Below are 21,182 nucleotides of genomic sequence, written 5' to 3'. Positions count from 1 at the left end.
GGGGCTAGAGCAGAGGCAGAGAGAGGAGCAGCAAGGGGGATACTCCCCACCCTGACTGCACCCCCAACCTCCCCCATCAGCCTCGGGTACCCCGTCTGCCCCCGTGGTCTCCATCCACCCACCGCAACTCACCGTGCAGCCCGGGCAGATGGCCGAGTTCCGCTGCAGTGCCACGGGGAACCCCGCACCCACCCTTGACTGGACAGGTGAAGCCATGTCAGGACTGCCGGCGGGGCCCACCACTCCTGGATGGGTGGGGAGGCAGGGGCAGGACTGGAGGCTGTGGGATCTGCAAGCCGGCAGGCCTAGCTCTGCCAGTCCCGGGGTTGCTGATCACCCCCTCTCCATCAGGGGGCCCTGGCGGCCAGCTCCCTCAGAAGGCACAGATCCATGGCGGCATCCTGCGCCTGCCAGCTGTCGAGCCCTCGGATCAAGCCCAGTACCTGTGTCGTGCCCGTAACAGCGCCGGGCAGCACGTGGCCAGAGCCGTGCTCCACGTGCACGGTGAGGGGACAGGACTGAGGGCGGAGCTTGGGAGCACCCGGACCGTCCAGAGGGCTATTTTCACGGGGTTCTGTGCACAGGGGGCAGCGGGCCCAGGGTCCAGGTGAGTCCAGAGAGGACTCAGGTGTACGAAGGCCGCACTGTGAGGCTGTACTGCAGGGCCGCGGGCGTGCCCAGCGCCACCATCACCTGGAGGAAGGAAGGGGGCAACCTCCCCCCACAGGTGAGGAGAGCTGTCGAACAGGGCCGTCAGGCTCACAGGGTTCCAGCACCTGCCACCTTCGCTTCCCGCCTTCCTGCCTCCACTTCCTTCCCCGTCTCCTCCCCTCCTGGTTTTCCTCACATCCAGAGTGACAGCCTGCTCAGACCTCCTGTCTGGTGTACCCGAGCAGGTAGCCCCTGTCGGCCTCTTGCTTTGCCACCCGCCTCTGCCCTCTGTGTCCAACTGAGCCCCGGTATTGGCTCTGTGCTTGCCTCTACCCATCCCTGCTGGCTAGCCCTCGCCAGGCTGCCTCGCCCCCTTGGGCAGCTGACCCTTCTCACTGTGCGGCAGGCCCGGTCCGAGCGCACAGACATCGCCACACTGCTCATCCCGGCCATCACGGCGGCTGACGCCGGCTTCTACCTCTGCGTGGCCACCAGCCCCGCAGGCACTGCGCAGGCCAGGATCCAAGTGGTTGTCCTTCCAGGTGCGGGGCCTCTGGGGACGGAAGCAGTGGGGAGGGGAAAGCTCGGGGAGGCCTCCCAAGGCCGACTCCATTCGCCTCTGGCCCCAGCCTCAGGTGCCAGCTCCCCACCGGTCAGAATTGAGTCCTCATCACCATCCGTGACTGAAGGCCAGACGCTGGACCTCAACTGTGTGGTGGCAGGGCTGGCCCACACCTCCATCACGTGGTACAAGCGAGGAGGCAGTCTCCCTCCCCACAGCCAGGTATGGGGGTCCCCAAGCCTGTGGCAGGGGCCCTGGGGGTGATTCGATGCTCTCCACAGGCAACCATCAACCCTGATTTCCCTCCCTCTCCAGCTTCTTCATGGGGCAGCTTGGAGCGGAGCCAGGGAGAGCTTGATGAATGACTCACCAAGGCTCAGAGGGAGTGGTGGCTACGGTCCCCTCTCGTCCACACACCTTTCTGTCCCACCCTGTCCCAGGTGCACGGCTCCCGGTTACGGATTCCCCAGGTTTCACCAGCTGATTCTGGAGAATATGTATGCCGAGTGGAGAACGAGTCGGGCCCCAAGGAGGCCTCCATCATCGTCTCTGTCTTCCACAGCACCCACTCGGGCCCTAGCTACACCCCAGGTGAGGGGCTGAGTGGGGCCAGGCAGGGACCGAGCCCTAGGATCTCCCCACTGCTCCCAGGGAAGCAGTAGTCTCTTCGGTGACATCAGGGCAAGAGGGGGCACTCTAGGCCAGCTTTGGGGATGTGAAGGGACAGAGGGTGAGGGCAAGGTTGGTCTGGCTTACCTGGGGCCTCACAGTGAGGTTACTGTTTCAGATTTTGTCAGGAAGCAGCAGTCAGGATTAAACTGAGTTGGGAGTCCAGCTGACCTGGGTTTAAATCCTCCCTCCACCTTCTGTCAGCCTTGAACTAAGTCCTGTCACGTTTTAGGGCTCAGTTCCTTCATCTGTGAAATGGGAACAGTAGCACTACCCTGTGGCGTGAGCAGATAAAGGCCGTCTAAAGGAGAGTTGTAGCGTTTTTGTCCGTGTCTGTTGGCCCAGCCTGGGCACTGAAGGGCTTTGGTTGCCCACAGGCCGTGGCAGCTCATCAAAGATCAGGAAGTCACAGGTGGGCAAATGGGCCTCAAATTCGAAGTTGGAGGTGGATGAGGGAAGCAGGGGCCTGACTGTGCTGAGGTAGAAAAGCATGGTCCTAGTCTTAGAAAGGTCTCCCATCTGCCTTCCCGTGCTAGGGCCCGGTCCTGTCCCAGGGCGCTCTGCCCCAGGGCTGTGGGACTGGGGCTCAGGAGCCCAGGTCCCTTACTAGTTCCTCTGTACCAGTTCCTGGAGGAGGCCCTCTGGGCGGCTCCCAGCCCATCCGCATCGAGTCCTCCTCTTCTCATGTGGCCGAAGGGCAGACCCTGGACCTGAACTGCGTGGTGCCTGGGCAGGCCCACGCCCAGGTCACATGGCACAGGCGCGGGGGCAGCCTCCCCGCTCGGCACCAGGTACAGCAGCTCCCAGGACCAGCCCGCCGGAGGGGTGGATAAGATGCCTCCGGCCGCCTTCCAACCCTCCCTGTTTGCACTCAGACCCATGGCTCGCTGCTGCGGCTGCACCAGGTGTCCCCAGCCGACTCAGGCGAGTACGTGTGCCGCGTGGTCCTTGGCTCCGGGCCCCTGGAGACCTCTGTCCTGGTCAACATTAAGGCCTCCGGCTCCCCTGCGGGCTCCATCCCTGGTGAGGAACTGCCAAGGGCAGGGCACACAGGAGGGGCTGAGGTCCTAGTGACCCCACCTGCCATTGGGAGGGTGGGAACAGGAGGCCCACTCTGGAGCTGGCGACTCCACTTCTCCGGGTGACCCGCTATCTCCCAGTCACTTTTCCCTGACCACGCAACTGCCTCCTCTTCCTCTCCCAAACTACCCCCTTCTCCCCCACTTCCTTGCTCCCTTCTATAAGGCTTGGCCACTGCCCTGGCCCTCTTCTCCGGACACCTCAGCTGAGGACATCAAGTCCAGGCCACCAAACCCCCAAGCATATGAGAGCCTGGCCGGACTGGCCCTGAGGTAGACCCTTCTGGCGCTCCCTCCTGGGGGGCATCTGCTACCTTTGCTTCTTTCCCCACAGCCCCGGCACCTGTCCCACCTGTCCGGATCGAGTCCACATCCCCAACGGTGGCTGAGGGGCAGACCCTGGATCTGAGCTGTGTGGTGGCAGGGCAGGCCCATGCCCAGGTCACATGGTACAAGCGTGGGGGCAGCCTCCCCGCCAGGCACCAGGTGCGCGGTGGCAGGAGGGCGGGAGGGTCTGGCCAGGCCAAGCTCTGGGCAGTGAGTTGAGGGAGTCCTGGCCCCTAAGCTGAGCGGCTGGCAGTTCCCAGCTCAGAGGAGCCTGGGAGAGGGGCATTGCTAGGCTCTCACACCCCTGCCCCTGGCTGCCCAGGTCCGCGGCTCCCGCCTGTACATCTTCCAGGCCTCGCCGGCTGATGCCGGCGAATACGTTTGCCGAGCCAGCAATGGGATGGAGGCCTCCATCACAGTCACAGTAACCAGGAACCACGGGGCCAACTTCGCCTACCGTGAGTGGGGCCACCAGGTTGTGCTGGGACAGAAGACAGGTTGCGTGGGGTTAATTGTAGAGAACCGGATTGACTGGTGACCATCTTCTCCCCCAGCTCCGGGCAGCTCCCAGCCCATCCGCATCGAGTCCTCCTCCTCCCACGTGGCTGAAGGGCAGACCCTGGACTTGAACTGCGTGGTGCCCGGGCAGGCCCACGCCCAGGTCACGTGGCATAAGCGCGGGGGCAGTCTCCCCACCCGACATCAGGTATAGGCCTAGAATACGGATAGGCCAAGAAGGGGACTGGAGGGAGGCCCTAGGTGGTGCAGGTCAAGGATGGGGACTAGACAGAGGCTGGCTCCTCGGAGTCAGGGAGAGCCTTGGACGTCACTGCTCAGGTGTCTGGTACAATGGTTAGAACCCAGACTCAAGGACGGGCCAGCGAAGGTGTGAATGCTGCTTCCACCTTGAGCGAGTTACTTAACCTCTGTGACTTCTGTGTCCTTGAGCGAGTTACTTAACCTCTCCGTGCCATAGCTTCAGTGTCTAAAGTGCTGTCTTACAGAATTGTAAGGGTGCCGGGTTTGCAGAGCGAAGGCACTTAATATATGTGCAAAGTGCTCAGAGCTCTGGCCAGTAGAAATCGCTGAGCTATTGTTCATGTGATGCCATTGATATTACTGTGTTCTGAACAGCTTAGGATGCTATCCATTGTGAGATGCGTACAAGTTTTTATACTCCTAAGGAAAGAAAGTTGCAGCTTATGATTGTAAAATTATTTACTGAAAGATGCATCTTGATTTCAGAGACATTAAAAAGCATGTCTTAGAATTGATGGAAGGTAGAATTAGTGCTTACCCTTTTCACCATCACTCCTCCTGGCCACCTCCTACTCTTGGGACAAGTCTCCCCCTAAGCAGATGCAGCTGATGGCCAAGCCCTAGGGATCAGAGAGTGAGGCAAGCATGCAGGTTATGGGTGCAGGGTCCCATGAGGACCCCCTCTGAGCTCACCTCCATTCCGGCCAGACCCACGGCTCACTGCTGAGACTACACCAGGTGTCCCCAGTTGACTCGGGCGAATATGTGTGCCGCGTGGTAGGTGGCTCGGTGCCCCTGGAGGCCTCTGTCCTGGTGACCATTGAGCCTGCAGGTTCTGTACCCGGTAAGCAGTACTGGGGTAGGGTGGGGCTAGGGGCCTAGCCGTGGGAGACACTGGCAGGATCCCACGAGACCAGTACAGCCCCCCCCCCACACACACACACTTCTAGCCAGGGATTGACCCTCTGCTTCTGTCCCCAGCACTGGGGGTCACCCCTCCTGTCCGGATCGAGTCGTCATCCTCCCACGTGGCCGAAGGGCAGACCCTGGATCTGAACTGCCTGGTCGCTGGGCAGGCCAATGCCCAGGTCACATGGCACAAACGCGGTGGCAGCCTCCCCACGCGGCACCAGGTAGGAGGCAGGGGAACTAAGTGGGAGCCTGAAGGACCCTGGTGACTACAGAGATGAGTGCACAGGCTTTGAATTCAGGCATATCTGAGTTCAGACACTGTCCTGCCAGTTTGCCTGCTATGTGACTTTAGGGCAAGTCATTTGACCTCCCTGATCCTCAGTGTCCTCCTCTGGCAAGTGGGCTCATACTGCCTACCTCCCCTGCCCCACAGAACATCAACAAGTTTTGGTCACCCACTTCTTTTCACTGGACCCAGTCCCGACACGGGGGCAGCGGAATTGACTGGTCATGAGTGGTGGTCTTTCCAGTCGAGTTGACTGGACCGGGCTGGGCGCAGGGCCAGGGAAGGGAGCGGGAGCCTGGCTGGGAGCCCTGGGGCCTGACTCTGAGCCTGACTTCCTCCTGCCCCGCCCAGGTGCATGGCTCAAGGCTGCGCCTGCCCCAGGTGACCCCAGCTGACTCTGGGGAGTACGTGTGCCGCGTGGTGAGTAGCTCGGGCACCCAAGAAGCCTCCATCCTTGTCACCATCCAGCAGCGCCTTAGCCCCTCCCACCGTGAGTATCTCAGGTCATAACAAATGCTGGGGTACTGCTAGGACCACTCCAACCTCAGCAGCTCCCACACCCTGCTCCTGTCTCGCCCTCCCAGCCCAGGGTGTGGTGTACCCCGTCCGCATCGAGTCGTCCTCGGCCTCCCTGGCCAATGGACACGTCCTGGACCTCAACTGCCTGGTGGCCAGCCAAGCCCCCCACACCATCACCTGGTATAAGCGGGGAGGCAGCCTGCCCAGCCGGCACCAGGTATGGAGGCATTGGGGGCGGGGAGCGGGAGCAAAAACTAGGCACACCGTCCCTCACGGGATTCCAAAGGGGCTGTGAGCATCTTTTCTGTGGTCAGTCAATTAGCAAACATTGAACATTCTTAACTTGGTGGGCCCTGGACCAATGCTGAGAATACATAGGTCCTACTGACCCCAGCTGGAACCCATATCTTAACAGAACATTCTATGATTTACTCACTTACTGAATGTCCCTGAGAATCTGCTCCCGGCCAAGTCTGTGCCTGGCACTAAGGATTCCAGGTGGAATGAGGTGGTGCCTGGCCTCAGGGAGCTCACAGGCTAGGGGACAAGGCGGACACAGCCCGTGACAACAGTGTAACAGAAACCACAACAGGGCACCATGGAGTCACCAGGGATGGTCACAGCAGGCTCTTGGCTTGGATGACAGGCGAGAATAGTACAAAGGATAGAGGCACTGTCCACCCCAGCCTGGAGCCTCAGGAAGGCCCCAGAGGGCGTTCTGAAGGACGTTTGGGTGGCAGCCAGCCCCAGCGAGGTGGCAAGGCTCCTAGAGTCTGGGGCGGCAGCACTTGAGTCGTGGAGATGCTGCCCCCCACCCACTGACTTATTCATGCTGCCCCGCAGATCGTGGGCTCCCGCCTCCGGATCCCCCAGGTGACACCGGCCGACTCGGGCGAGTATGTGTGTCATGTCAGCAATGGCGGCGGCTCCCAGGAGACCTCACTCATTGTAACCATCGAGGGCAGTGGATCCTCCCATGGTGAGCGGGCACAGGGCAGGGGGTCCAGGCAAGTGGGCTCGGGGAGGCAGATAGGGCCCTGGTGCCATCACTGTTGACTAACTCTGACTGTATGGCCTGTCCTGTCTGTCTCCAGTGCCCAGTGTCTCCCCACCCATCAGGATCGAGTCCTCGTCCCCCACCGTGGTCGAAGGGCAGACTTTGGATCTGAACTGTGTGGTCGCTGGGCAGCCCCAGGCCACCATCACATGGTACAAGCGTGGGGGCAGCCTTCCTGCCCAGCACCAGGTACAGAGTGGAGCCGGGCCAGCAAGGGCAGAACCCCTGTCACCGGGACGGGCATTGCAAGGATAAACCCTGTGGGCAAAGAACTGGAAGTGAAGCCCTTGCTGGCAGTCCTGGGGCAGTCCTCTCTCCTGCCCTGCGTAAACAGAGGGTGGCCTCAGCAGGTCTAATGAGGGAGGCCCAGGAGGAGGCCTGAGCCAGCTGGTGAGTTCTTGGTCCCTCAACCCCTCTCCCTCTCCTTCCCCATGTGCCCCAGGCCCATGGCTCCCGCCTGCGGCTGAACCACATGTCTGTGGCTGACTCGGGCGAGTACGTGTGCCAGGCCAACAACAACATCGATGCCCAGGAGGCCTCCATCATGGTCTCAGTCTCCCCCAGCGCCGGCAGCCCCTCTGGTGAGTCCGACAAAGGCCAAAAAGGGACCAGGAGACACAGGGAACAGTGCTCCCTGGGGGGTCAGCAGTCAGAGCTCTCACATGAGGGCGGCGGTCTGGGTCAAGGGCTTTGCAGCAAGATGCCTGGGTTCGAATCCTGCCTGCGCCGCTAAGAGACTTGGGACTTCCTCTCCTCCCTCGGCTTCGTTTCCTCATCAGCAGCATGAGGATGTCAGTCGCTCCAGCCCCATGTTGCTGTTCACTATGGTGACCACCGGCCACACGTGGCAATGGCAGTCAAAGTTTAACATTCGCATCATCATGTTGGAGTGCTTCGTAGCTACACACAGCTAGCAGCGGCTATACTGGGCCGTACAGATGAAAGAGTATTTCCGCAATCACAGAAAGTTCATGAATCCTATGAGGATTTTATTTTAAGGACTTTATTTACCTGAGAGAGAGAGAGCAGGAGCAGAGAGGGGCGGGCAGAGGGAGAGGGAGAAGCCAGCTCCCCACTCAGCAGGGAGCCCAATGCAGGGCTCCACCCGAGGACCCCAGGATCCTGACCTGAGCCACAGGCACACGCTTTATCGACTGAGCCACTAGGTGCCCAGTGAATTCTAGGGGGATGAAATGAGTTCACACACACGGTGCTTCCAGCAGTACCTGCCCCACTCCGCATGCTTAGCAGCCGTTAACTACCATTTTATCTTCGGCCATGGGTTTCCACGGCTGAGGCTCCCACCAACCCAGTCGTTCCCAAATCTGCTTCTGCGCCTGCAGCCCCTGGCAGTGCTGTGCCCATCAGAGTTGAGTCCTCCTCCTCCCACGTGGCTGAAGGGCAGACTGTGGACCTGAACTGCGTGGTCCCTGGACAGGCCCACGCCCAGGTCACGTGGCAGAAGCGCGGGGGCAGCCTCCCCACTCACCACCAGGTATGGGAGTCGGGGGGGCTGGGCGTGGTGGGAGGGCTGCTGAATGTGGGGCTCCTGGCTAGAGGCCCTCCCCTGAGATCCACTCAGGAAGTCCCTGGGGGCACAGTGCTTTACCCAGGTCAGAAGCCAGACCTTGGCCCCAGCCTTCCGGCATTCTGACAGCTCTCTCCCTCTGTTCCCGTTTCCCCGTCCTGCCCCTGCTCAGGCCCACGGCTCCCGGTTGAGGCTGTACCAGGTGTCCCCAGCTGACTCGGGCGAGTATGTGTGCCACGTGGTGAGCGACTCGGGCCCCCTGGAGGCCTCAGTCCTGGTCAACATCGAGGCCTCCGGCTCCAGCGCTCTTCCTGTCCCTGGTGAGGTTGGAGAAGGGAGGCCGGCCGGCGGGGAGGGTTGGAGGGAACCAGCAGGCAGAGGTCAGGAACCAAGTCAGGTGGGATGTCCAGGGCCCAGGAACTAGACTCGGGAGTCTGGCCTGTGCGGGCAGGAGTCCCAGCGTCTCTGTCCACGCTCTGAGATGTTGCAAAAGGGACTCCGTGCTTCACCTTCCTCATCCGCAAAGTGGGGATCGCAAACTCTTGCAACAATACCTGCGTTCCCTAAAGGCTGGGACTGCACCTCCGTGAGTACGGGAGGGGGCTCTCGAGGGGGTCCCTCATAAAAACCTTTTGTATTCGCGGTGGTGTATTGGAGAAAAACAGCCGCATATGAAACCCACCATGATTTCAGGGAAATCACTGCCCGCGACGCCGCTGAGTGTTGACGGGTTTTGTTAAGTAAATCAATTGACCGGAAAATGGGAAATAATTACTACGTGGCTGTAGCGGACGTGATCGTAGTATGGGAATTGCTGAGAAATAAACGTGATCTAGCACTTACAGGGTGCTGGGCCCTGTTCCGTTTACATGTTTCGCCCATTTCCTCCTCGCAACAATTGAGGTCGGTGTGACTATTCTCCCATTTTACAGATAGGAAACTGAAGCACGGAGAGGTGAAGTCGCTCTCCGAAGGTCCTACAGCTCCTGAATGGCAGAGCTGGGTCTTGAACCCAGATAATCTGGCCCTGGAGTCTGGGTTCTTAGGCACACATTGCTCAAGTTTGAGGAAAAAATGAGTGATTTGTTTGGAGGTGCCTGCCCCTGGGGCCCAGCCACTGATGATGTTGGAAGCACAACAAGAGATAGTGGGGCCATGGTCTGGGGTGTGCCATTTCCCCCAGGCCAGCCCAGCTGCCCTGGGCTTCAGAGGAATGGGCAGCGTGGGGGGCATCGAGGCCATCTCTCCGTATGTGGTCTGGCCCCTGGTCTGAAAATCTGGGCACCCAGGGGTCAGGACTGAGGGCAGAGGGGTGGAAGCTCCAGCTCACTGAGCTCTTCCTGTGCCTCAGCCCCAGGCGGAGCCCCGCCCATCCGCATTGAGACCTCCTCTTCCCACGTGGCGGAAGGACAGACCCTGGATCTGAACTGTGTGGTCCCTGGACAGGCCCACGCCCAGGTCACGTGGCACAGGCGCGGGGGCAGCCTTCCTGCCCGGCACCAGGTACGGGGTCTGGAGAAAGCAAGATGTGGGCACTCCTCACCCTACCCCACACCTGCCCAACAGTCCTGCCTCATTCTAGCCAGGAGGGAAAGTGGCTCCAACATCCGGGGCTTTAGGGAAAATTGCAGTGGAGGCCAGTGGGAGTCAGGAGGTCAAGAACAGGCTGGGCACAGCAGAGCCACCTCCGGCCTCCCGGCACCTGAGTGCAATTTAAAAAAGGCACCTATTACTCAGAACGTTAGACTTTTTCTTGCCACAAAAAAAGTCATCAGCGTACACCACACTAAGGCCTCAGGGGGTCGCCCTGCACAGGATGTGGCCTTCACAACTATATGTGACGGTCCTGGGGTGCAGAGGACTTGGGCATCTGAAGGCCATGGCTGCCAGCCCCCCAGCTCACTCTCCCTGCCCTTGCCCTGATGCTGGTCAGGTCCATGGACCCCTGCTGAGGCTGAACCAGGTGTCCCCAGCTGACTCTGGAGAGTACTCGTGCCAAGTGACCAGCAGCTCAGGCACCCTGGAGGCTTCTGTCCGAGTCACAATTGAGGCCTCCAGCCCGGGCCCCATTCCTGGTGAGTGACAGGAGCAGTGCGTGATGCTGGGACACAGGTTTACAGAATCCCTTCCTGGCCTTGCTCTCCCCTGCTTCTCCAGCAGGGCTCTGGCTCTCGGCTCCGTGAAGGTCCTCCAGCATCTCCCACCAACCACGGGGGACCAGCCCTGGGTCTGGGTAGCATGAGCCCCAGGCATCCTGTCACTGCCACTGCCCTCAGTCCCTGCCTTCGTCCCCGGGAGCCTCACCCTTCTCACCCACCCACTGTGTCCACAGCTCCAGGACTGGCCCAGCCCATCTACATCGAGGCCTCCTCCTCCCACGTGGCTGAAGGACAGACTCTGGACTTGAACTGTGTGGTGCCCGGGCAGGCCCACGCGCAGGTCACGTGGTACAAGCGTGGGGACAGCCTCCCTGCCCAGCACCAGGTACAGGGGCCTGATGGGGAGCATTCCGGAGCAGGCTGGGTTCGACCTGCATTTGCTTTCTGCACCCCAAACCTCGTGTGAGCCCAGGCCTCCTCTGGGACCCCAGGGGACACCATAGTTTGGGGAGCAGAGCTGCTCAGTGGGGTAGTAAGAGACCTGGGTGTTCTGGCCATGCCACTGAGTTGTCCCCAAGATCATTTCCTCTTCTGTCAAGTGAGCTGCTTGGACATATAGGAGTCGGTAAAGGAAGCTCCCTCCTCCCTCCCAGCTGGGGCCCTGGGCTCCTGGGACTCCAGGGAAAGCTTGGCCCCTGCCATAGCGGGCTTGGGGACTCGCCTGGCCCCAGGCACTTTGGCGTGATGGCTGTTCCCTCCTCGCTCCCAGACCCACGGCTCCCGGCTGCGGCTGCACCACGTCTCTCCTGCTGACTCCGGGGAGTATGTATGCCGCGTTGTTGGTGGCTCCGGCCCTGAGCAGGAGGCTTCCTTCACAGTCACCGTCCCTCCCAGCGCAGGGTCCTCCTACCGTGAGTGTGGCAGATGCCGCAGGCCAGGGCCCAAGGGGAGACTGTGGAGCTGAGGCAGGGGTGCCCAGCCAAGCCGGCCCACCCATGCCCAGCCTCCTGCCTGCCTCACCCCGCAGGCCTCAAGAGCCCTGTCATCTCTGTCGACCCGCCCAGCAGCACTGTGCAGCAGGGACAAGATGCCAGCTTCAAGTGCCTCATCCACGACGGGGCAGCTCCCGTCAGCCTGGAGTGGAGAACCCGGAACCAAGCACTGGAGGGTGAGCTGGTGGGGTGGGGGAGGTGAGCAGGATCCTAGAGGCCACTGGGAAGATGGGATCGCTGCTGTGGGTGGGGCCAAGGCTGAGGAGGCCCCTCCCCTCCGGGGCCTCACTGTCTCCTAGGTGCATGGGGAGAGGGCTGAACCCGGGAGTCTCCAGGGACTCCCATCTGCCACCTGGGACCCTGTGAGTTAGGATGGAGGGGTTGGGGATGCAGGGCCAAGTTACACCTACTGTCATCACAGAGGCACAAGGACAGCCTCACTGACCATACCCTGCCCCATGCCAACTCCACAGACAATGTCCACATCAGCCCCAACGGCTCCATCATCACCATTGTGGGCGCCCGGCCCAGCAACCATGGTGCTTACCGCTGCGTGGCCTCCAATGTCTACGGCATGGCCCAGAGCGTCGTGAACCTCAGCGTGCATGGTGAGCAGCTTTGGCCTGGTCTCTGCCTCCTGCTTCCAGCCCTGATTCTGAGCTCACGACCTCCAAGTTTCAATTCTGCCTCTAGCCAACACCTCCCTCTTGGCCATTCTCCCTCTCGGCCTTGGTTTCCATGTTGATGCAGAAGAGTCCCCACCGGGCAATTACTGAAACAAGGGTTGTGACGGGTAGAGCCCTGCCTGTGTGTTAGCAATGTCGTTCCTCTGGGTAGGGCCCCCTACTGTGTCTGTGCTCCCCGAGGGCCCCGTGCGGGTGAAAGCAGGCAAGTCCGTCACCCTGGAATGTGTCAGCGCTGGGGAGCCCCGTTCTTCGGCTCGCTGGACCCGGATTGGTGCCCCCACCATCGTGGAGCAGCGGCTGTATGGGGTCGTGGACAGCCACACAGTGTTGCAGGTGAGGCAAGTGTTCCCCTGGGAAGGAAGAAGGAATGGCTGGAAGGATGGTTGGACGGGTGGGTGGGTGCTTGGATGGGTAGATGGGCGAGTGGGTGGTTAGGATGGATGGATGTGTGGTAAGTGAATGGGGGGGGAGATGGGGGCTGGGCAGGTGGGTTGATGGACAAGTGGTTGGGCAGACTAATGGGCTGGATGTCTTGAATAGGAGCCCTCAAGCAGCCAAACAGGAGACCTGGCAGCGGAGGGAAGCGGGAAAGGCAAGCCAGACCTGGGGGCTAATGCCCAGGTGCCTATGTGTGCCCACTTACCCAGCATCCTTGCTTTCTTCCAGATCTCATCGGCTAAACCATCAGATGCGGGCACCTACGTATGCCTGGCTCAGAATGCACTGGGCACAGCACAGAAGCAGGTGGAGGTGATCGTGGACACGGGCGCCGTGGCCCCAGGGGCCCCCCAGGTCCAAGTTGAAGAAGCCGAGCTGACCATAGAGGCTGGACACACAGCCACCCTGCGCTGCTCAGCCACAGGTGTGGACGGGGGCTGGCACCTGGGGCAGGCAGAGCAGTGTGGCCCTAGGGCCTGAATGGTAGACGTGAGATCTGAAGATGATAGTGTACCCAGGGAGGGGACTTCGCTGCTGGCACCACCCAGTGATGGCTGAGGTGCCCACTCAAGGAACCCTGTGAAGGGATGAGACCACCCGGTTGCTGCCTCACCAGTCTCGTGCCCAGCTCATCCCCAGGGTAGCCCAGTGACCTCTGTATCTTTCTCTCCACTCTGCAGGCAGCCCTACACCCACCATCCACTGGTCCAAGCTGCGCTCCCCGCTGCCCTGGCAGCACCGACTGGAAGGTGACACACTCATCATCCCCCGCGTAGCCCAGCAGGACTCAGGCCAGTACATCTGCAATGCTACCAGCCCCACCGGCCACGCCGAGGCCACCATCGCCCTGCACGTGGAGAGTAAGGCACTTGCCCACCCTCCTTGGGATACCCTCTCTGCCTTGCATGGAGGTCTGAGCCCCCAGGCTGGACTACATCCTGGGAAGAACCCCAGGAGTGCCATGCAGAGGGCCCCGTGCCCCGCAGCCCCCCAGAGCCTGCTCTTGTCTGAGACCCACCTCCCCTCCTGGCATCCTTGCTTCCCTCATCCCCAGCCCTCTGCTGCAGACCATTCAGCTTCCTGATCCTTTGGCAGGACACCTGTGTCTTACAGCTGCTCCCACCCTGACCACTGCTCTTCCCTGCCCTGACCTCTGTGTCCCCACCCTGCCCCCAGGCCCACCATACGCCACCACGGTCCCGGAGTACGCTTCGGTGCGGGCAGGGGAGACACTGCAGCTCCAGTGCCTGGCTCATGGGACACCCCCGCTCAGCTTCCAGTGGAGTCGCGTGGGTGGCAGCCTCCCCGGAAGGGTGACCGCCAGGAACGAGATGCTGCGCTTTGAGCCCGCGGCCCCCGAGGACTCAGGTCGCTACCATTGCCGGGTCACCAACAAGGTGGGCTCGGCAGAGGCTTTCGCCCAGGTGCTTGTTCAAGGTGAGCAGCCCTGGCTCAGGCAGGGCAGAAGGGCTTCTAGGAGAAGAACATTCCTTGCGTGCTAAGATGGGGGTTTTCTGGATCCTGGGAAGGGGAGATATCAGGGACATTTCTCTCTCTCTCCCTCTCTTTCTCTCACACACACGCATACACACAGAACCTCATACATGTCCCCACAGGCTCCTCTGGCTCTGTCCCGGCCACTGCTATCCCAGCAGGATCCACGCCCATCGTTCAAGTCACACCTCAGCTGGAGACCAAGAGCATAGGTGCCAGCGTTGAGTTCCACTGTGCCGTGCCCGCTGACCGGGGCACCCAGCTCCGTTGGATCAAGGAAGGGGGTCAGCTGCCTCCTGGCCACAGTGTGCACGATGGGGTGCTCCGGTGAGCCGGGGGGTAGGCCAGACTGAGCTTGAGCCCCTCAGCCCAAGGTGCATGGGGGCTGTTAGGATATTCATCCCGTGGGGCTCAGATGAAACTGTGTCCTTGGGCAAGTCTCTTCCACTCTCTGAGCCCAAATGTTCTCACACATACAACGGCTTATATGAGACCACTTGAGACTATCTAAGGCACGTGAAAGGCCTTCAGTAAATACTGGCTCTTGTTTATATCCTGATCAGTAGTGTAGGGGAGAGGGGACAGGCTCCGAGGCTGGATACATACACATGACCCAGGTCTCAGCTCTGCTGCTCTGTACCGGTGTGAGATCTTGAGATCTGACCATGGTCTTGGCCTAGGATGGGTGTGGTGACGTGTGTCTGTGTTCCTGGCCTACCCTACTCCTTACCTACCTCATGAAGTTCATGGGAGACCAGAAGCTCACAGCCAGTACTAACCTCTGATGGCTCTGAACTTCTGTGCCATTGCAAAGCATTCTTGTCAGCTGTTTATATTTGCTGATGTCTTATTATTTTTTCTTTACAGAATCCAGAACTTGGACCAGAGCTGCCAAGGGACATATGTTTGCCAGGCCCATGGACCGTGGGGACAGGCCCAGGCCAGTGCCCAGCTGATTGTCCAAGGTAGGTTGGTGCCTTCGGGCCCCTCCTAAGGGCAGGAGACAGAGATGAGGGCCCAGGGACTGTGTTCCCCAGGAAGCCCCTTAAATGTCTATGAATAAAGAGAAGTACTCGATGCTATCTTGAGTCCAGCACAGTACAGGAGACCTGACAGACACTGCAGGGGAGAGAGGAAAAAAGAAGATGGGGGCAGCGAGTAGGGGCTCAGACCAACCAATGCAGAAGGACAGCAGACACTCAAGTGAGGGAACCTGCAGACAAGTGCGAGTGTTCAGGAGCGAATGTACAAGAAAGCACATGGACACTGGGGGCTCCGGGCTCATGTCCTTGGGCTAGGTGCGTGGCAGACTGGCCTCACGCTGCCTCCACTTCCCTCCTCCCCAGCCCTGCCCTCGGTGCTCATCAACATCCGGACCTCCGTGCAGACCGTGGTGGTTGGCCACGCCGTGGAGTTCGAGTGCCTGGCCCTGGGTGACCCCAAGCCTCAGGTGACGTGGAGCAAAGTCGGGGGGCGCCTGCGGCCCGGCATCGTGCAGAGCGGAGGCATTGTGAGGATCGCCCACGTGGAGCTGGCCGACGCAGGACAGTATCGCTGCACCGCCACCAACGCTGCCGGCACCACCCAGTCCCACGTGCTGCTGCTCGTGCAAGGTGAAGGCCAGCAGGGACCTCCGCGGGGACAGGGGGCATCACCAGGAAAGCGGACACGTAGCCGTCACCCTCGAGGGCACCTGCTCTGATGACGGAGCCCCACAGCCCAGTCTGATGGCAGAGATGACCTAAACACAAAACAGACACACGAGAGTGCGAAAGAACAGAGAATGCAGGGCCGACACGCCTCTGTGTCTTCAAAGGCAGCTCCTTTTCACCCCAACCCCCACGACCTGCCCCCAGACTGACAGCCGTGGGGGGCGGCACAGCGTTCCCCCGGGGTGTGTTGAAGCGTCTCAGGCTGCGGAGTCCAATGGACCCGTCCCTGAGCCCCGACTGCCCCGTCCATGTGTGCAACCAGCAGGGAGCCTCATCTGTGACCTGGGGACGCAGTGTCTCCCTTCAGAGCCAGTGTGAGGATGGAATGAGTCAGGACACGGCCTGGGCTCTCAAATGGTGGCTGTCATCATGTTGATGGCTGGTGTCTCCTTCCCACTCCTAGCCTTGCCCCAGATCTCAACACCCCCAGAGGTCCGTGTGCCTGCTGGTTCTGCAGCCACCTTCCCCTGCATGGCCTCTGGCTACCCCACCCCTGACATCACCTGGAGCAAGGTACGTGCCTGGCAGGGGCACAGTGGGCATACCTGAGGGGCAGGGGCTGGGTCTTCACCATCTCGGTGCCCCCAGGACCTGGCCCGGGCTCGGCACAGAGCTCATGCTCAGTGTTCAAGGGTCGGCCTGCGGCACGGTGGGAGGCAGACCATGCGGAGGGGCGGGCCAAGGCCCGGCTCTGGACTGTGGGTGTGTTTGCAGCTGGATGGGAACCTGCCGCCTGACAGCCGCCTGGAAAACAACATGCTGGTGCTGCCCTCCGTCCGACCTCAGGACGCAGGCACCTACGTCTGCACGGCCACTAACCGCCAGGGCAAGGTTAAAGCCTTTGCCCACCTGCAGGTGCCAGGTAAGACGACACCTTCCCGACTCCAGACTCAGCAGTCGCCCTGCCCACTGCCTGGGGAGGTGTGGTTCTAACCGCGTTCCCTGCCCACAGAGCGCGTGGTGCCCTACTTCACGCAGACCCCCCACTCCTTCCTGCCGCTGCCCACCATCAAAGACGCCTACAGGAAATTCGAGATCAAGATCACCTTCCGGCCCGACTCAGCTGATGGTAAGCCAGAGAGAGGCTGCCGTAGGGTAGGGATCTCCTAGAGTAACCCCCGCCACTATCTGAGCCATCGGGTGACCCCCGGGTCTTACCCAGCTCCCTTAGCTCCCTCTGTCCTGCAAGCCCCAGGTCTGCCTTCTGGGCCCTCCCTTGTGCCTCCTCCTGTCTCTCTGCCCCTCTCTGCAGTACCTCCCACCTCTGCCGGGCACAACCCCACGCAGCCTCCTGTCCCAGCTTCCTGATCCTTCTGTTCTCCTCCTTCCGTCCTTTGTCTCCATCTCTCAGCCTTCCCTTTCCTCTTTCTCTTTCTCTCTCTCTCTCCCTCTCCATCTCCTACGGCTCTCTGACTTTCACTGTCCAGGCCTCCTGCTCTACTCTGGTGAGTCTCTGCCTCCCTGCCTTCCTTCAGGTAGGCCCTCTGGTGTGAGTGAAGCAAATTCCCTGTCTTTAGGCGCTCTGAGCCAGTCCGATCCAGAGACCGTGAGAAGGCCTGGCTGTGCAGGGCGTGTGGAGGGAGGGACAGGAGCTGGAGAGTGACCGCTCCCCGGCTGCGGTCACTCACATTTGGGGCTAGGTGGCCAGGGAGCCTGTGGCTGGTGGGGGGCCCCGACACAGCTGTGCCCTCCCCCCACCCAAGGGATGCTGCTGTACAATGGCCAGAAGCAGATCCCAGGGAGCCCCACCAACCTGGCCAACAGGCAGCCTGACTTCATCTCCTTCGGCCTCGTCGGGGGAAGGCCCGAGTTTCGGTGAGACCTTCGCCCTCCCCATTTACGAGGGAAGGGGGCTGGGGACCGGACTGCGGGGTTTCAGTCAGGCACACACCCCCGGACTGAGCCGAATGAAGGAGGATGGAGGAGGCGCGGCCGTTACCCTCGGTGACCGCCCGATCTGCCGGAGCGGGCGCTGTGTGTCGGCCCGCCGTGGGAGGAAGCCGCCTAGACTCGCACAAAACTCTGGCCGAGATGCTCAGTGGTGCCGAGCATGTCTTTGCTGAGTGGGACCCCTGCAGACCAGGACTTGTCCGTTCATTCGCTCAAAAACTATTTGCTGGACACCTGTCTGTTCTGTGCCAGGCACTGATACAGACAGATCGAGTTCTGCCCTCGGGGCAATAGATGACTTTGGCTGGGGAAGAGTAGCCATAAAGAGGGAAAGCAGCAAGGTGATCCCCAGGGCCACAGAGCCAAGGGCAGTTAGTGCCCCGCGGCTGCTCTGGGTAAGCCCTAGGGATGGGGGGTGTGTCGGGGAGGAAAGGATCTGAGGAAGCGGCAGGGTTGGGGTGAGCTGGGGGTGGGTGATGGGGGAGGACAAGGCAGGGACAGGAACTAGATCAGAACTTCAGGAAACAGTGACATCACCTCTCCCCAGGCTGGGCCCCCTGCCCGGCCCTTCTGACCAGCCCCGTACGCTCTCTCCCACCCCGGCCCTACCCTGGGGAGCAGGTTTGACGCAGGCTCGGGCATGGCCACCATCCGCCACCCCATGCCGCTGGCGCTGGGTCAGTTCCACACCGTGACCCTGCTGCGCAGCCTAACCCAGGGCTCCTTGATCGTGGGCAGCCTGGCCCCGGTCAACGGGACCTCTCAGGTGAGGTCCCACTGCCCCCCCCACCTCCACTTCTAGCCCCCTCCCCTCCTCTGCCCAACCCATCTGCCATCCGGGCTTTTCCACTCCCCAGGGCAAGTTCCAGGGTCTGGACCTAAACGAGGAGCTCTACCTGGGTGGCTACCCCGACTACGATGCCATCCCCAAGGCGGGGCTGAGCAGCGGCTTCGTAGGTGAGCCCCCACCCGGCCTCCATGCCTGGCCGAGCCTCGGCAGGCCGGCTGGCAGAGCCTATGGGGAGTCTGGGAGCACCACGGGGTGTGGGCTGTGGGCTGGGCAGGCCTCCTGGCACCCTCCGCTGTCCTCATCATGGTCCCCCACCACCCAGGCTGTGTCCGGGAGCTGCGCATCCAGGGCGAGGAGATCGTGTTCCACGACCTCAACCTTACAGCGCACGGCATCTCCCACTGCCCCACCTGTCGGGACCGGCCGTGCCAGGTAACCCTACAACACCATGCGCCCCTCACTACCCCCAGCTGCTGCCCCTCCACCCGGATGACCACCCTGGGAAGTAGGGGAGAGCCAGGGGGTTCTCTGCCTGACTTCTGGGGCGGCTTCACAGAACGGGGGCCAATGTCAGGATTCGGAGAGCAGCAGCTATGTGTGCATCTGCCCGGCCGGCTTCACCGGGAGCCGCTGTGAGCACTCCCAAGCCCTGCACTGCCACCCAGGTGTGTGACCCACCCTTCCGGTCACTGCCGCCCCAAGTGCTCGCCTCTGCCCGTAGCAGCTCCTCCATCCCCCCCACCCCAGGGCTGACCCTACTTAGCTCACTCTGTCACTCACCCAAGTGCTCACCTCTCCTCACAGCTACTGACTTCAATCCCTGCCACCCTAACACCCACTCTGCTCCCCGCGTTCTCACCCCTGACCCCAGTGCCCAGCTACTCGTCCTACCCCTGTCACTGCTGCCGGGCACCCCTAACACCCCAGGCACCTATCTCCTTCCCAACTCTCACCAAAGTCGCCCATGACCTGCCTCCCGGATACCCAGCACCGCACACGGCTACCCCATGACTCCTGCATTTCCCTCCTGTGCTGTCCCCCACCAAGCCTCCTTGGTGTCCCCCTACCCTGCTGTCGTCCGTTCCTCCTGCCCAGTCTCCGGATGCAGTCCTCCCAGGCTGGTCATGGCTCTGGGGCTGCAGTAGGTAGGGCTATAGCATCAGGACCCCGCCCTCTCCCAGGCCACCTCAGTGTCCTTCTTGCTGGCTCCTCTGTCCCCCAGAGGCCTGTGGGCCAGACGCCACCTGTGTGAACCGGCCTGATGGCCGAGGCTACACCTGCCACTGCCACCTGGGCCGCTCAGGGGTGAGGTGTGAGGAAGGTGAGTGGAGCTAGACCAGAGTCCCTGGGGGAGCCCGGGATGGAGGGGGGAAGCTGGGCAGGGACACTCGGAGGTCACAAAGGGCTGTGTGGATGATAACATGAGTCCAGAGCCAGAAGGCCTCAAAGTCACCAGGCTAAACCTCTGCCCAGCCTGAATCCCTCCCAGGAGGGTCTGTAAAAGCCACCTCCCCACTCTCCCCTCCAAACTACCCCACCCCCACCGACCTACCCCACCCCACTGACCTACCCAACCCCCACCCACCCACCCCACCCCCCCACCCCCACCCCCTTCCAGCCTGTTCTGTGGGGCCTGAGGGCAGGGACTCCTGTACAGCTGTAGCTATTACCCAGCCAGTCCTGAGCCCCAGGGTCTGGAGCGGGCCAGGCAGGGGAGCTGGGACCCGCTCTGAGCCTGGCTGAGCTGTGGCTGCTGCAGGTGTGACAGTGACCACCCCCTCCATGTCGGGCACTGGCTCCTACCTGGCACTGCCCGCACTCACCAACACACACCACGAGCTGCGCCTGGACGTGGAGTTCAAGCCACTGGCACCCGACGGCATCCTGGTGTTCAGCGGGGGGAAGAGTGGGCCCGTGGAGGACTTCGTGTCCCTGGCGATGGTCGGCGGCCACCTGGAGTTCCGCTACGAGTTAGGGTCAGGTGAGCGTGGGACACCAAGGACAGATGGGCTCTGGGCGCCGAGCTGTGCACCCACCTCGGCTCCCCATGCCCTAAGGAGGGCTGGAGGAGTACCCTCAGAAGTCAGACCGACCCGAGTCCCCTGTTCAGTGACATCCGTTCTCCACATGGGAGTTTGGGCAAGTCTCCTAGGCCTCTGTCGGGTTCCTCCTGGAATGTCCTGTCCGCTCAAGTACCTGTATGGAGTGGGCAGGAGGGACCCTCTGCGAGCGCCATCCCCATCTGGCATCCCCCCACCAGGGCTGGCCGTGCTGCGGAGCCCTGAGCCCCTGGTCCTGGGCCACTGGCACCGAGTGTCCGCCGAGCGTCTGAACAAGGACGGCAGCTTGCGCGTGAACAGCAGACCCCCAGTGCTGCGCTCCTCGCCAGGCAAGAGCCAGGGCCTCAACCTGCACACACTCCTCTACCTCGGGGGCGTGGAGCCCTCTGTGCGGCTGCCGCCGGCCACCAACATTAGCACTCACTTCCGTGGCTGCGTGGGCGAGGTGAGCAGCAGCCCCCAGGGGCCCGCAGGGGAGGAGAGGGGAGGGAAGAAGAGGGTGCAGGCCAGCTCCCCCTACCCCTGACCCCACAGCAAGCCTGGGCACTTTCCTGCCAGCCTCAGTTCCCTCCTCTGTGCAGCGGGTCACTCCATCGAGGAGCGACCACCGTGCTGGATATCCCTGGCACACAGGAGGTCTTCAGCTTAGGTTCCTCCGTCGCCTGTGCTACA

General features: G+C 61.6%; 1 protein-coding gene across 5 annotated transcripts in view; it reads left to right on the top strand.

Moving 5' to 3' along the window:
• Nucleotides 1-21,182, top strand: part of LOC101681560 (basement membrane-specific heparan sulfate proteoglycan core protein) — a 98,799-nt gene that overhangs the window by 72,540 nt on the left and 5,077 nt on the right. For all 5 annotated transcript variants that reach the window (XM_045063928.1, XM_045063927.1, XM_045063926.1 and 2 more), the window contains 44 exons: nucleotides 81-206; nucleotides 352-504; nucleotides 585-727; nucleotides 1,058-1,193; nucleotides 1,281-1,435; nucleotides 1,654-1,804; nucleotides 2,507-2,673; nucleotides 2,758-2,905; nucleotides 3,296-3,447; nucleotides 3,611-3,746; nucleotides 3,843-3,994; nucleotides 4,756-4,891; nucleotides 5,029-5,180; nucleotides 5,597-5,735; nucleotides 5,830-5,981; nucleotides 6,608-6,743; nucleotides 6,859-7,010; nucleotides 7,264-7,402; nucleotides 8,165-8,316; nucleotides 8,522-8,669; nucleotides 9,701-9,852; nucleotides 10,283-10,424; nucleotides 10,682-10,833; nucleotides 11,218-11,359; nucleotides 11,476-11,616; nucleotides 11,914-12,048; nucleotides 12,278-12,459; nucleotides 12,793-12,988; nucleotides 13,245-13,424; nucleotides 13,741-14,001; nucleotides 14,181-14,385; nucleotides 14,926-15,023; nucleotides 15,405-15,671; nucleotides 16,174-16,283; nucleotides 16,485-16,632; nucleotides 16,723-16,839; nucleotides 17,474-17,585; nucleotides 18,282-18,426; nucleotides 18,518-18,617; nucleotides 18,773-18,882; nucleotides 19,007-19,115; nucleotides 19,673-19,771; nucleotides 20,210-20,431; nucleotides 20,711-20,955. In XM_045063928.1, coding sequence (XP_044919863.1) covers nucleotides 81-206; nucleotides 352-504; nucleotides 585-727; nucleotides 1,058-1,193; nucleotides 1,281-1,435; nucleotides 1,654-1,804; nucleotides 2,507-2,673; nucleotides 2,758-2,905; nucleotides 3,296-3,447; nucleotides 3,611-3,746; nucleotides 3,843-3,994; nucleotides 4,756-4,891; nucleotides 5,029-5,180; nucleotides 5,597-5,735; nucleotides 5,830-5,981; nucleotides 6,608-6,743; nucleotides 6,859-7,010; nucleotides 7,264-7,402; nucleotides 8,165-8,316; nucleotides 8,522-8,669; nucleotides 9,701-9,852; nucleotides 10,283-10,424; nucleotides 10,682-10,833; nucleotides 11,218-11,359; nucleotides 11,476-11,616; nucleotides 11,914-12,048; nucleotides 12,278-12,459; nucleotides 12,793-12,988; nucleotides 13,245-13,424; nucleotides 13,741-14,001; nucleotides 14,181-14,385; nucleotides 14,926-15,023; nucleotides 15,405-15,671; nucleotides 16,174-16,283; nucleotides 16,485-16,632; nucleotides 16,723-16,839; nucleotides 17,474-17,585; nucleotides 18,282-18,426; nucleotides 18,518-18,617; nucleotides 18,773-18,882; nucleotides 19,007-19,115; nucleotides 19,673-19,771; nucleotides 20,210-20,431; nucleotides 20,711-20,955 — 6,695 coding nt within the window. The remainder of the gene's footprint in view (nucleotides 1-80; nucleotides 207-351; nucleotides 505-584; nucleotides 728-1,057; nucleotides 1,194-1,280; nucleotides 1,436-1,653; nucleotides 1,805-2,506; nucleotides 2,674-2,757; nucleotides 2,906-3,295; nucleotides 3,448-3,610; nucleotides 3,747-3,842; nucleotides 3,995-4,755; nucleotides 4,892-5,028; nucleotides 5,181-5,596; nucleotides 5,736-5,829; nucleotides 5,982-6,607; nucleotides 6,744-6,858; nucleotides 7,011-7,263; nucleotides 7,403-8,164; nucleotides 8,317-8,521; nucleotides 8,670-9,700; nucleotides 9,853-10,282; nucleotides 10,425-10,681; nucleotides 10,834-11,217; nucleotides 11,360-11,475; nucleotides 11,617-11,913; nucleotides 12,049-12,277; nucleotides 12,460-12,792; nucleotides 12,989-13,244; nucleotides 13,425-13,740; nucleotides 14,002-14,180; nucleotides 14,386-14,925; nucleotides 15,024-15,404; nucleotides 15,672-16,173; nucleotides 16,284-16,484; nucleotides 16,633-16,722; nucleotides 16,840-17,473; nucleotides 17,586-18,281; nucleotides 18,427-18,517; nucleotides 18,618-18,772; nucleotides 18,883-19,006; nucleotides 19,116-19,672; nucleotides 19,772-20,209; nucleotides 20,432-20,710; nucleotides 20,956-21,182) is intronic.

The sequence above is a fragment of the Mustela putorius genome, unplaced genomic scaffold (assembly GCF_011764305.1).
Source record: "Mustela putorius furo isolate JIRA1106 unplaced genomic scaffold, ASM1176430v1.1 tig00003853_pilon_pilon_pilon, whole genome shotgun sequence".
In the NCBI taxonomy this organism is placed as follows: Eukaryota; Metazoa; Chordata; class Mammalia; order Carnivora; family Mustelidae; genus Mustela; species Mustela putorius.
The sequence above is the reverse complement of the archived record's forward strand: the minus strand, read 5'-3'. Positions and strand labels throughout refer to the sequence as shown.